The 13,983-nt window shown below is 40.5% G+C and overlaps 1 protein-coding gene across 5 annotated transcripts in view; it reads left to right on the forward strand.

Annotated features, from left to right (window-relative positions):
* Son (SON DNA and RNA binding protein) overlaps positions 1-13,983 on the forward strand; it is a 31,896-nt gene that overhangs the window by 956 nt on the left and 16,957 nt on the right. For 4 of the 5 annotated variants that reach the window (XR_007347746.1, XM_015478709.2, XM_015478708.2 and 1 more), the window contains exons 2-4: positions 2,403-2,569; positions 4,808-10,732; positions 12,153-12,313. Coding sequence is in view for 4 of the 5 variants with exons in the window: in XM_015478709.2 (XP_015334195.1) it covers positions 2,403-2,569; positions 4,808-10,732; positions 12,153-12,313 (6,253 nt within the window). In the remaining variant the exon portion in view is untranslated. Of the gene's footprint in view, positions 1-2,402; positions 2,570-4,807; positions 10,733-12,152; positions 12,314-12,542; positions 13,586-13,983 lie in introns of those variants that run through there. The other variant, XM_015478711.2, reaches the window with a different exon arrangement.

The raw sequence follows: 13,983 nt of genomic DNA on the forward strand, positions 1-13,983 counted from the left end.
AAAGATGGAGAGATCTCCAGAGTAGTTGTTTACCGAGAAAGGAAAATAGTGTGGCTCTTGCTGTTAAGTGGTTGTCTTTTAGTATTTTTTGTTTTGTATGAAATACTCAAAAGGAGGTTGGAAAGAGATCTTGAAAAGTAATTTACTTGTTCTGAGTTACACTGTTTTTGCTAATTGTATTTTAAAAGTTTAGAGCAAGAACAATATGTGAATTTGAAAATAGTCGGAAACGCAATTTAATTAGGTATCTAAATGAACATTATTGGAGGTAATGATGTATTACTGCAACACCTTTTTGCAGAATGTGTTGTTTTTTAAGTGGGAAATATATCTATTTCTCGTTAACTTGCTTTTGAACGTTTTGTGATATTGGTAGTGCTTTTTAGGATGAGAAGAGACTTGAGCTAAGGGAAAATAATTGTCTTGGAAACTTTTAAATAGTTGTATGACATCAGTAATTGTGTTTGCTTTGTTTTAAAGCTTTTAAAAGTAAGTCTTTCTGTTAGAAAATGAGCATTTCTTTTGCTGTAAAAAAAATCTAGAAACTATAAAAGGAGGAAAAAACCAAACACTGCTCTTATTGATGTTATATCCTTTAGTTTTTGCTTGTGTATACAGATTAACATGCGTTTTGTTAATGTAATTGTTCTATTTTATTTTTCAACCTGATAGTGCCAAGTAGTTTGTCCATAACAGACTCAAAATTTGGGTTACTCTTCATGGCTGCATAGAATTACTTTGAAGGAATATATTGAAGGATATTTAAGTGGTTTGAAATTCTCATTGCTTTTCAGTAGTTGCAATTAATATCCTGGCAGCTTTTAAGGTGTTTAAGATTGCTTTCTGCGCAGACTTTTTAAAATCGTAGTTTTCTGACTTTTAAATATATGGTAATTATGTATGTATAAGTGCTCAGGAAAAGTGTAAAATAGTGCTTCATAAAGGCAATCTGAAAGGAATATTAGATAAAGCAGATTATCACTAGGGAAATATTCAGCTCTTTAACACAAATTAATGTATTATTGGTGTAAAGACAAGATTTAAAAAAAATTTTTTTAGTTGTAGATGAACACACAGTATCTTTATTTTTATGTGGTGCTGAGGTTCGAACCCAGTGCCTCACACATGCAAGGCAAGTGATTTACCACTGAACTACAGCCCCAACCCAAAGACAGGTTTTTTATTAACCATTTCAGTGAACTGTTTTTTCTGTTTTCCCCATCTACTTTTACATGCATCTGGGTCATAAAGTGATGTTTAGATAGTTCGAGTAAGTGATCCAGTGTATATAGAAGTGTTCGAGAGTATGGGCTCTGGTTTTGAATACTTGCTTCACTTTTTAATAGCTATATGATCTTCAGTTTAGTTTCTTGTCTTCTCTCTGCCCCATTTCCCTCATTTATAAAATCAGAGTAATAGTGGTGATTTGAGTTTTAGTAGGACTAAATGAGTTGAAAATGTAGAACATGACATGACACTACTTAGTACTCAACAAATGTTTAGTATTATTACATGGTTCATTATATTCGAAAATCAAATGTTCCTTAACATTTAGTTAATTACTGAATTTATTTTGACTAGACTTTTATGTGTTTTCAGTTAGCTAAAATTAATGTAAAATTAATATTGAAATTATTAGATTTCAAAATTTTGCACATTTACACAAAAACAAAAATGATTACAAGGTGAAATGTTTTATCTATACTTAAGTTCTTCTGACTCTTTGAGTTGAAAGTATGTTAAGCCATCTATCATTTTGTTAGTATAAATGAGTTACCACTTGTTTAATGTGAATTTTTTTGAACATCAGAAATTTATTAATACCAGGATTTTTGATAATTAGGTATAAATTATATAAATATTTTTCTCTATAAATTTTATGGCATTTCAGTAACAGCCTTAAATCTGAACAGAGGCTACAAATTACTTTTTTTACTCAATGTGTCAGTGGCTAACTTCTGTGTTCCTTGATACTGTTTATTGTAATTGTGACCTGTGCACAGGTGTGGTTTTATTGTGGCCATAGTTTCTACCATAATGTTAGATCATCTTATTTAAGCTCTTACTAATATTTCTCCCTGGAGAGAAGTATATAGGTAACCCAAAACCTCAAGTTATATTTCTGGAATTATTTCATTTAAAAAAGGTTTTGCTTAGAAATATGATTTTGTATATATATTTTCTTAACTTTCAGTGCTGAACACTTTGTGTAAAAATGAAAATATCCCAGCTATGAGTATATCGTATTAAGGATGCCTAGTGGCAAATATCTGAAATAGGAAAAGGGTGAAAGGTGTGGATAATATAGAGATCATATTAATTGGAACATCAATATTAACTTCTTGATTTATCATGTGGTGTGATAAAATGTTAATGAATTTTGAAAAACTTTTCTTGTCAAGTGGAAGGAGTGAAGGCCAGCTGAATGGTGAAACAAATACACCTATTGAAGGAAACCAGGCAGGTGATGCAGGTGCCTCTGCCAGGAGCCTACCGAATGAAGAAATAGTGCAGAAGATAGAGGAAGTGCTTTCTGGGGTCTTAGATACAGAACTACGATATAAGCCAGGTAAGACGGAGATAAATGTCTCAAAATTTTGGTTTTTAAGTTTTTTAAATTTTTTATTTGAAGGTTAAGTATTATTTTAAAGTTTTTATTGAATCAATTTACTGAAGACTTTCTTGGTAAAATTCTCCTTTGAGAACAAAATTAACTGAAACATGAACATTGATGCATTTCTTTGCTTTCCTGGTAGAATATAATTTTTTCTCTCTTTGATTCAATTTTATAGTGTCTTAGTGCCAGGATTTTTGAATGTGGATTTTCATTGAACAGTTGTCTATAAACATCAGATTTGGATGGTGTAGTATCCTGGGTCAAATATGTTTTTTTTAAAGATATAACCCTAGGAGTTTTTATTTTAAAGTCTAGGCTTAGAGATGTCTCGTTTGTATACACTCACACCATTTAAAAATACAATGAGAGGGAGTCATTGTATGAATATTTAGATTTTTAAGAGTTGATTAAATAATTGATATTTACCAGGGAAGGATATATAATTATAAAAAATGATAGTTACTGTCTTTAGGAATTAGGTGTGTGGTGTGATCTTTTTTTGTATGTTGTGGTTTAAAAAGCATACACTTTAGTGTTTCTTACATTTATGGTTCTAGCAACATTTTCTTATCAACCTTTTTTTAACCAATATTTGATGTTATGAAATAAACATCAAAAAATAGAAAGGGATTAGGTTTCTTTTAATCTATGTCTTGTTCTTATTAGTTTATATTTTTCTATAGTCTTAATGGCCAGAATGTCTGATTAGCTTTTTCTGATTTATCTAATTTAATACTGGTATTAGGATAAATCCCATCTAGTTTAAAGTGGAACTAAGTGATCTTTTCTAGGATATGCAAATTGGAGTGAGCTAGGGGTTGAACTCAGCCTCATGCATACTAGGCAAGTGCTCTACCACTGAGTTACATTTCCAGCTCTGAAATGTTCTTTTTTGGTTGGCGGGTGGGTACCGGGGATTGAACTCAGGGGCACTTGACCACCAAGCCACATACCCGGCCCCATCTTTTGTATTTTATTTAGAGACAGGGTCTCACTGAGTTGCTTAGAGCCATGCTTTTGCTGAGGCTGGCTTTGAACTAGCAATCCTCCTGCCTCAGCATCCCAAGCCCCTGGGATTACAGGCATGCGCCACCATGCCTGGCTTTGACATATTCTTAAATTACATATTAAAGGGTGTAAGAAATTTTTTCCTATTGCTTAGTCATTTTTAGAAGAGTATTTAGGGGAAAATATAGTTTTTAATCAATGTACAAATATGAAAAGATGCAATCTAAGTTCTGTATTGATGTGTTGCATTTGTTGTTCAGATGTTTGTATTCTGTTTAGAAGTAATTACTATTGTTGAGTTTACCATGTGCCTGGTCTTGTTGGATGCACTAGCATGGTTTAATTTATTCAGCTTCCAACGTTAGACAGTAATTTGGTTAATGCTATTTATCTACTAACTGATGCACTGATTGAGGATACAAAAGTAGGCATTTTGTTTCAGAGCCAATGTGCCATGTTGCTTCTGGTATAAAAAGGAGTTAGTAAAATAATTATAAAAAATAGCCAGGTGCCATGTGCATGCCTGTAATTTCAGTTACTATAATCCCAGTTACTTGGAGGCTGTGGCAGGAGGATTGCAAGTTCAGGGGTTCAGCAATTTAGCAAGACCCTGTCTCCAAATAAAAAATGAAAAGAATTGGGGTTATAACTCAGTGCTAGAGTGCCTCTGAATTTAATCCCTAATACTCCCTCCCTCCAATTTTTCTTAATGTAGATCTTTTTAATAGCAATGGTAACAGCTAAACATGAAATATTGATTGATACAGTTCGTAAACAATTTGCTAAAATTTAAGAACTGGATAAAGAATTAATTTAATAAAATTTATTAAAAAAAAATTTTTTTTTTTTTGTTTTGGTGATTGGTATTGAACCCAGAGTTTTGTGTATTCTGGGCAGGTCTACCCTCAGCCCTAAAACACATTTTAATATAATTCTAGATAAGTTTTTGGGATAAACTAAGAAGTTATTTTTAACTCAAACTTTAGTTGTAGAAAGAATATTGGAAAAGTGGCAGTCTTTGGATCAATTGGTTTATGGAAAAGAATTTATTTGGTAACTTTTTGTTTAACATAGGGTATTATACTATGAAGTTTTAACATGGAGCAAAAATACTGGTTTATGTGATTTATTTAAATCTACTTTGGAGACCATCTGACAAAATTTAATTTTTATTACTTTCAGATTTGAAAGAGGCCTCCAGAAAAAGTAGATGTGTATCTGTACAAACAGATCCTACTGATGAAATTCCCACCAAAAAGTCAAAGAAGCATAAAAAGCACAAAAACAAAAAGAAGAAAAAGAAGAAAGAAAAGGAAAAAAAGTACAAAAGACAGCCAGAAGAATCTGAGTCAAAGCTGAAATCTCATCATGATGGGAACATAGATTTAGAATCTGATTCCTTTTTAAAGTTTGATTCTGAACCTTCAGCAATGGCACTGGAGCATCCTATAAGATCATTTGGCCTATCTGAGTCCAGTGAATCCCCTACAGTTATGCTGGAACCTCCTGTAGTATCAATGGAGGTTTCAGAGCCACACATCTTAGAAACTCTGAAGCCAGCTACAAAAACTGCAGAACTCTCAGTTGGATCTACATCACTTATCTCAGAACAGTCTGTGGCAACAACATTGGAACCATCTACAACAAGGATTCTGGATTCCTTTGCAACAGCGCCTGCTACAACAGTAGGGCTGAAGTCAGCTGAGCCAGTTGTAACCTCAGTGGAGTATCAGACAAAATCTGTGCTGAAATCTTTGGAGAGCACCTCTCCAGAGCCATCAAACATCAAGTTGGTGGTAGAGCCTCCAGTAGCAAAAGTGCAAGAGCCATTAGACACCCTTGTGACCGCATCAGACACACCTACTGAGGTGCACCCTGAACCAAGCACATCAACAACAGTGGATTTTCCAGAGTCATCTGCAACTGAAGTGCTAAGATTTCCAGAGCAACCTGTAGAAGTACCATCGGAGATTGCAGATTCATCAATGACAAGACCACAGGAGTTGCTGGAGCTGTCTAAGACCACAGCGTTGGAGCTGCCGGAGTCGTCGGTAGCCTCAGTGCTGGAGTTACCGGGGCCACCTGCGACCTCCAAGTCGGAGTTGCAGGGGCCCCCTGTGACTCCAGTGCTGGAGTTACCTGGGCCCTCTGCTACCCTGGTGCCAGAGTTGTCAGGGCCCCTTTCTACCCCAGTGCCTGAGTTGCCAGGGCCCCCTGCGACTGCAGTGCCTGAGTTGCCGGGGCCCTCTGTGACACCAGTGCCACAGTTGTCGCAGGAATTGCCAGGGCCTCCAGCACCATCCATGGGGTTGGAGCCACCACAGGAGGTACCAGAGCCACCTGTGATGGCACAGGAGTTGCCAGGGCTGCCTGCAGTGTCAGCGACAGTAGAGTTGCCAGGGCAGCCTGCGGTAACGGTAGCAATGGAGTTGACCGAACAACCTGTGACGACGACAGAGTTCGAGCAGCCTGTGGGGATGACAACGGTGGAACATCCTGGGCATCCTGAGGTGACAGCAGCAACAGGGTTGCTGGGGCAGCCTGAGGCAACTATGGTGCTGGAGTTGCCAGGACAGCCAGTGGCAACAACAGCGCTGGAGTTGTCTGGGCAGCCTTCGGTGACTGGGGTGCCAGAGTTGCCAGGGCTGCCTTCGGCAACTAGGGCACTGGAGTTGTCGGGGCAGTCTGTGGCAGCTGGGGCACTAGAGTTGCCTGGGCAGCTCATGGCAACTGGGGCACTGGAGTTCTCAGGGCAGCCTGGGGCAGCTGGAGCACTGGAGCTTTTGGGGCAGCCTCTGGCAACAGGGGTGCTTGAGTTGCCAGGGCAGCCTGGGGCGCCAGAGTTGCCTGGGCAGCCAGTGGCAACTGTGGCGCTGGAGATCTCTGTTCAGTCTGTGGTGACAACATCGGAGCTGTCAACGATGACCGTGTCGCAGTCCCTGGAGGTGCCCTCGACGACAGCGCTGGAATCCTATAATACGGTAGCACAGGAGCTGCCTGCTACATTAGTGGGGGAGACTTCTGTAACAGTAGGAGTGGATCCCTTGATGGCCCAAGAATCCCATATGTTAGCTTCTAATACCATGGAGACCCATATGTTAGCATCCAACACCATGGACTCCCAGATGCTAGCATCCAACACCATGGACTCCCAGATGCTAGCGTCCAACACCATGGACTCCCAGATGTTAGCCTCTAGCACCATGGACTCCCAGATGTTAGCCTCTAGCACCATGGACTCCCAGATGTTAGCAACTAGTTCCATGGACTCCCAGATGTTAGCAACTAGCACTATGGACTCCCAGATGTTAGCAACCAGTTCCATGGACTCCCAGATGTTAGCAACAAGCTCCATGGACTCCCAGATGTTAGCAACCAGCTCCATGGACTCCCAGATGTTAGCAACCAGCTCCATGGACTCTCAGATGTTAGCAACGAGCACCATGGACTCCCAGATGTTAGCAACCAGCACCATGGACTCCCAGATGTTAGCAACTAGTTCTATGGATTCCCAGATGTTAGCATCTGGCACTATGGATTCTCAAATGTTAGCTTCTGGCACCATGGATGCCCAGATGTTAGCCTCTGGCACCATGGATGCCCAGATGTTAGCCTCTAGTACCCAAGATTCTGCTATGTTGGGTTCAAAATCTCCTGATCCTTATAGGTTAGCTCAGGATCCTTACAGGTTAGCTCAGGATCCATATAGGTTGGGTCATGACCCTTATAGGTTAGGTCATGATGCTTACAGGTTAGGACAGGACCCCTATAGATTAGGCCATGATCCCTACAGACTAACTCCTGATCCCTATAGGATGTCACCTAGACCCTATAGAATAGCACCCAGGTCCTATAGAATAGCACCTAGGCCATATAGGTTAGCACCTAGACCCTTGATGTTAGCATCTAGACGTTCTATGATGATGTCCTATGCTGCAGAACGTTCCATGATGTCATCTTATGAACGCTCTATGATGTCTTATGAGCGGTCTATGATGTCCCCTATGGCTGAGCGCTCTATGATGTCAGCCTACGAGCGCTCTATGATGTCAGCCTATGAGCGCTCTATGATGTCCCCTATGGCTGAGCGCTCTATGATGTCAGCCTATGAGCGTTCTATGATGTCAGCTTATGAACGCTCCATGATGTCCCCAATGGCTGATCGATCTATGATGTCCATGGGTGCAGACCGGTCAATGATGTCATCATACTCTGCTGCTGACCGGTCTATGATGTCATCGTACTCTGCGGCTGACCGATCTATGATGTCATCTTATACTGCTGATCGTTCAATGATGTCTATGGCAGCTGATTCTTACACTGATTCTTACACTGATACATATACGGAGGCATATATGGTGCCACCTTTGCCTCCTGAAGAGCCCCCAACAATGCCACCATTGCCTCCTGAGGAGCCACCAATGACACCACCATTGCCTCCTGAGGAACCACCGGAGGGTCCTGCATTACCCACTGAGCAGACAGCATTAACAGCTGAAAATACTTGGCCTTCAGAGGTGTCAGCATTACCTTCTGAAGAGTGTGTATCACAGCCTGAGCCTGCTGTGAGTCAAAGTGAGATTTCAGAGCCTCCGGCAATGCCTGCTAATTATTCGGTGACAGGATCAGAGTCCTCAGTGTTAGCATCAGAGGCAGTTGTGACTGTTCCAGAACCACCACCAGAGTTAGAGTCTTCAGTTACATCAATACCTGTTGAGTCTGCAGTAGTAGCAGAAGAACATGAAAGTATTCCAGAGAGACCAGTGACTTGTATGGTATCTGAAATGCCCATTTCATCTGAACCATCTATGTTAACATCAGAGCCTCCTATGATGTCAGAGGCAGCAGAAACATTTGATTCCATGAGAGCTGCAGGACATGTTGCCTCAGAGGTATCCATGTCCCTGCTGGAGCCAGAACCAACAGAGAGCATTCTGGAGCTACCAGGCATGGCTGGCACAGCGCCTCCTGTTGTGGCTGGCCCAGAGCCTCCTGTCGTGGCTGGCCCAGAGCCTCCTGCTGTGGCTGGCCCAGAACCTCCTGCCGTGGCTGGCCCAGAACCTCCTCCTGTGGCTGGCCCAGAACCACCAGCCGTGACTGAGTTAGAATCACAAGCTGTGGCTGTACCAGAGCCTCCCACCATGGTTGAGCCAGAGATTGTTACCATTCCTGTATCAGTTGTGTCTGCCCTGGAGCCTTCTGTGCCTGCTCTGGAACCAGCAGTGTCATTCCTTCAACCTGCTATGATTGTTTCAGAACCATGTGTTTCTGTCCAGGAGTCCACTGTGACATTTTCAGAGTCTGCTGTCACTGTTTCAGAGCAAACTCAAGTAACATTAGCTGAAATGGCTTTAGTCTCTACACCAGTGATAGTGGGATCTAATGTTGTATCATCACATGTTATGAAAGGGGTGACTTTACTATCTGGTGATCAAAGTTTTTCTCCAGACATTGGCATGCAGGAGATTCCATTGCATTCAGGTGAAGAGCCACATGTGGAAGGACACGTGAAAAGTGACTCTTATGAAAATGAACATGGTATAAGTACAGACCTAAGTATAAATAATCATATAATTGCTAAAGATATGGAACATAATACAGAGTCTATTGCTAGCACTGGTCCTGTTGGTGAAACTGGTGAAGAAAAAGTTTTGCCTATGAGTGAGACTAAACAATGCACAGTATTGGATATCTGCCCTGGTATTAGTGAAGCTGATGTAGGAGGAACGCTATCTTCTATTGGTCCTCTTGCTCTGGAACCTGATACAACGGAAACTAATAAGGGTATTGAGTTTGTGACAGCATCTGCTCTCAGTTCAGTTAGTAAATATGATGAGGTATCTTTAACTACTCAAGATACTGAACATGACATGGTAATTTCCAACAGCCCCAGTGGTGGTAGTGAAGCTGACATAGAGGGACCTTTGCCTGCTAAAGACATTCATCTTGATTTAACATCTAATAATCTTATTAGTAAGGATACAGAAGAACCATTACCTGTGAGAGAGAGTGACCAAATATTAGCAGTTGCTCTCAGCCCTAAAGAAAGTAGTGGAGAAGATAAAGAAGCACCTCTTTCTACTAAAGAGATGTTGTCTGATTCAGGATTTTCTGCTAACATTGATGAAATTAATGAAGCAGATTTAGTGAGACCATTACTTCCTAAGGACATGGAACGACTTACAAGCCTTAGAGCTGGTATTGAAGGACCTTTACTTGCAAGTGAAGCTGAACGTGATAAATCGGCTGCCAGTCCAGTTGTAACTAGTGTACCAGAAAGGGCTTCAGAGTCTTCTTCAGAGGAAAAAGATGATTATGAAATTTTTGTAAAAGTTAAGGACACACATGAAAAAAGCAAGAAAAATAAGAACCGTGACAAAGGTGAGAAAGAGAAAAAAAGAGACTCTTCTTTAAGGTCTCGGAGTAAGCGTTCCAAGTCTTCTGAACACAAGTCCCGTAAGCGTACCAGTGAGTCTCGTTCCAGGGCAAGGAAAAGATCATCTAAGTCCAAGTCTCATCGCTCACAAACACGTTCACGGTCACGTTCAAGACGCAGGAGGAGGAGCAGCAGATCAAGGTCAAAGTCTAGAGGTAGGCGATCTGTATCAAAAGAGAAGCGCAAAAGGTCTCCAAAGCACAGATCTAAGTCCAGGGAAAGAAAAAGAAAAAGATCAAGCTCCAGGGATAATCGAAAAGCAGTTAGAGCTCGAAGTCGAACCCCAAGTCGTCGGAGTAGGAGTCACACTCCTAGTCGTCGAAGAAGGTCTAGATCTGTGGGTAGAAGGAGGAGTTTTAGCATTTCCCCCAGCCGAAGGAGCCGCACCCCCAGCCGAAGGAGCCGCACCCCCAGCCGAAGGAGCCGTACCCCCAGCCGAAGGAGCCGCACCCCCAGCCGAAGGAGCCGCACCCCCAGCCGAAGGAGCCGCACCCCCAGCCGTCGGAGAAGATCCAGGTCTGTGGTAAGAAGACGAAGCTTTAGTATATCACCAGTCAGATTAAGGAGATCAAGAACACCCTTGAGAAGAAGATTTAGTAGATCTCCCATCCGACGTAAGAGATCCAGGTCTTCTGAAAGAGGCAGATCACCGAAACGTCTAACAGATTTGGGTGAGTTATTCTTTCAAAATTTAATAGGGAGTGATTTAAACCTGAGTTTTTTGTGATTTTGAGTCAAATAGGATATTTTGGATCATGGGTTTAAGTGTGATTAGATAAGCCTGTGTTGATAAAGGGATAGATGCATGTGAGCATGTCATAGGAGTTAAAAAAAGACCTGCTTTGGAGTATATTAGAACCAAGGTTTTTTTCCCTTAAATTTTTTATTTTGCTTGCACCATCTTGCCTTAACTAAAAATGAGAAGCAAAAGCAGATAGAGACCAAAAAAAAAGGGCAGATGGGACATGGTCCTGTTATGAAAAACAAGGCCAGTATATATGGTCATATTGTCATATGTCTAAGGCTTGTAAGTCGTTCCATGTCATATATGGAAATAGAAGTCAGTAGGAAATTTGCATCTGGGGTTATTTAATGAGGTAAATGAAAATTGTTATGGATAAAGTGGAATTTATTAGATTAGAATCTGTTCTGACCAGTTGTGGTGGTGCATTCCTTAATCCCAGTGGCTTGGGAAGCTGAGGCGGGAGGATGGAGTTTTGCAAGGCTGTAAGCAAACTTAGCAAGACCCTGTCTCAAAAAATAAAAAGGGCCAGGGACATGGCTTAGTCGTAATGCATACCTGGATTCAGTCCTCACTACCCAAAGCCAAAAAACAAATTAAAAAACTCCAACACAACTACTGTTCTTCCATGTTTTAAAAATAAGTACTATGTTTTGATATTTTTAAGTAGTATGCAGAGATGAATAAAATTTGATGGATGCAGGTTACCTGCTGCATAATTTATTATCCCAGTGGATTGGATATATCCAGGTCAGGATTATCTTAAGAAAAAGATGCTAAGAGCATGCATTCAGTTCAACAAGTGTTTTCTCAGCTCACTTTTATTCAAAGTAGAGAGACAGTATATAATTCCCAAACTGATTCAAAATCAGTGAAGGATACACAGGGAAAAACCTGTCTCTTTTTACCAAAAGGATGGAATGTGTTGATTGCTCCTCATGTGGAAAAGCTGCACATGAGGAGCAATGAAGATCACTGTTAATTCTGGCTTGATGAAGACATGTCAGAAGCGGGGGACACTTTATTTTCAGTGTAAAGGATCACTTAAGAGGTCAGATTAGGAGGAGAAAAGTTTTAAGGTCCAGATAATTTGGGAAATGAAATTGGCTTTGATGGGTTTCTGTGTGGCTTGGTGATCATTATAAGTTATAATGAGCAAGCATTTTGTAGTGTTTGGGAAATTCCATAAGGACCTGAGGGGCCAGCTCTTAAAAACTTAGAGCCAAAGAGTAGTTTGATCATACTCTTATGGCAGAAAATTGATGCCCTTCATGTTATTAGCATATGAAACTTTGGATAATACAAAATGTACGACCTTAAGGAAAACTGCTTTTATTTTTCTCTTACAGATAAGGCTCAATTACTTGAAATAGCCAAAGCTAACGCAGCTGCCATGTGTGCTAAGGCTGGTGTTCCTTTACCGCCAAACCTGAAGCCTGCACCTCCACCTACAATAGAAGAGAAAGTTGCTAAAAAGTCAGGAGGAGCTACTATAGAAGAACTAACTGAGGTAAGCTAGACAGAATTCGTTTTCATTCTTAAATGGATTATTCCAGGGATGTTGACTCTGGAGCGTGCCAAAACCTGAATTGTGGGCTGAACTGATAATGGCTGGCACCGAGTGGCCAAAACCCGAAATACAGATGTGGCAGCGGCAGAAGCTCTGTTTAGCAGGCCATTATCCGGGATGGCTAAGCTCCGCTAGCTAAAAGTTACTTCCCATTACTTTTGCTTTCCAGTTTTAGAAGCCAAACTGACTGAGGAGTGGGACGGTTCGTTTGAATGGAGGAGGTGTTGAGTGAGCAACACGCAGAAGCTCGCCTACAGTTTCGTTTCCATTCACGACGTGTTCACTGATCGCCACGAGTGTACTGCATATACGCAAAGACACAGACAATCTTCAGAAATGATCTTTTGCCACCGGAGCTTGGAAATTAATGAGAATAGCTGGCCATTGCCTGAAAGGAACTTCTTTCGCATCAACATTTCGGGTTTTGGCTGTTTGGTACCAGCCATTGGCGATAATGGCCGGCCATTATCAGTTCTTCCTGCGGTTCGGGTTTTGGCAGTAACATATTTTAAATACACTTATTTTTGTTTTTAAGAATTTGATCTTTTTGATTGAGGCTTTTTTGGGGAGGCTTTGTTTTATTTTATTATTTTTTTGGGGGGGAGATGCTGAAATATTGCTGCTAGGATCCAGAAAATACCACATTGTTTCATATATTGAAACTTGTCATTGGCTAGCCTTATGCCAGCCTGCCACTGTCAATATATTCTGTTCCCCTTGGTTACATGCTTGATACACTCTTGTGTTTTTGGCTAAATGAGCTTTTTATCCTGTTGTAATATTTTCAATTGATAGTAGATGTGATGAATTCTACTGCTTGTATAGAGACAGGTCTACCCAAATTTACTCTGACCTTTTTATAAAGCCAGGTAATTGCGTCTGTTCCTTTGCTTCTCAGGAAGGAATTGACGTTCCTTTATGTGTCAGACTGCATCAATTGCACCCTCTCCATTATGCCTTATTTTCCTTAAGTTCTATTCCTTAAGAGATTCAGTCTACAAAACATTTATAGAGAGACACGTTACTGTCTGACTCTATCACAAATGTTTTAAAACTTTTATTGTATCATACATTTGGGGTTCATAACGTTTCTTAATCTGTTTCCTCACTTAGATTTATTACAGTATGAATTATAAGTTAAAACATAAGGACCTAGCAAAAGCTTCTATTGCTTACTTACCAGATCCATCATTAAAACTTTATAAATGCTTAGTATTTTGCTGTTTTTTAGCCTCATCATCATTGCTCTTGTCCCTCCTAACAAGATTTTTTTTCTCACCTTTTTACCATTACCAGAGCAGAATGACTTTCTTTTCCTTCTCTACCAGTCCTTGTTCTTCACTATGAAAATCTGGCTTAGAATTCTTCAAGAGATATTCTTTGATTCTCAAACCCTGCCTGACTCTATTCTCTCTTAAGCCTTTGTTCTTTTAGCACTTATGTACCCAGTTTGTATTATATCAGTTTGCACTTGTTATTGTGTTGCTCTGTAAAAAACGTTCTTCAATTATTTCATGTGTATGTATTCTGTCTCTTGTATTAGAGTGTAAGCTCCTTGGGAGCAGGGACCATGTCTTTTTTTTTTTTTTTTTTTTTTTTTTTTTTTCCCC

This window comes from Marmota marmota, unplaced genomic scaffold, assembly GCF_001458135.2.
Source record: "Marmota marmota marmota unplaced genomic scaffold, marMar, whole genome shotgun sequence".
Lineage (NCBI taxonomy): Eukaryota > Metazoa > Chordata > Mammalia > Rodentia > Sciuridae > Marmota > Marmota marmota.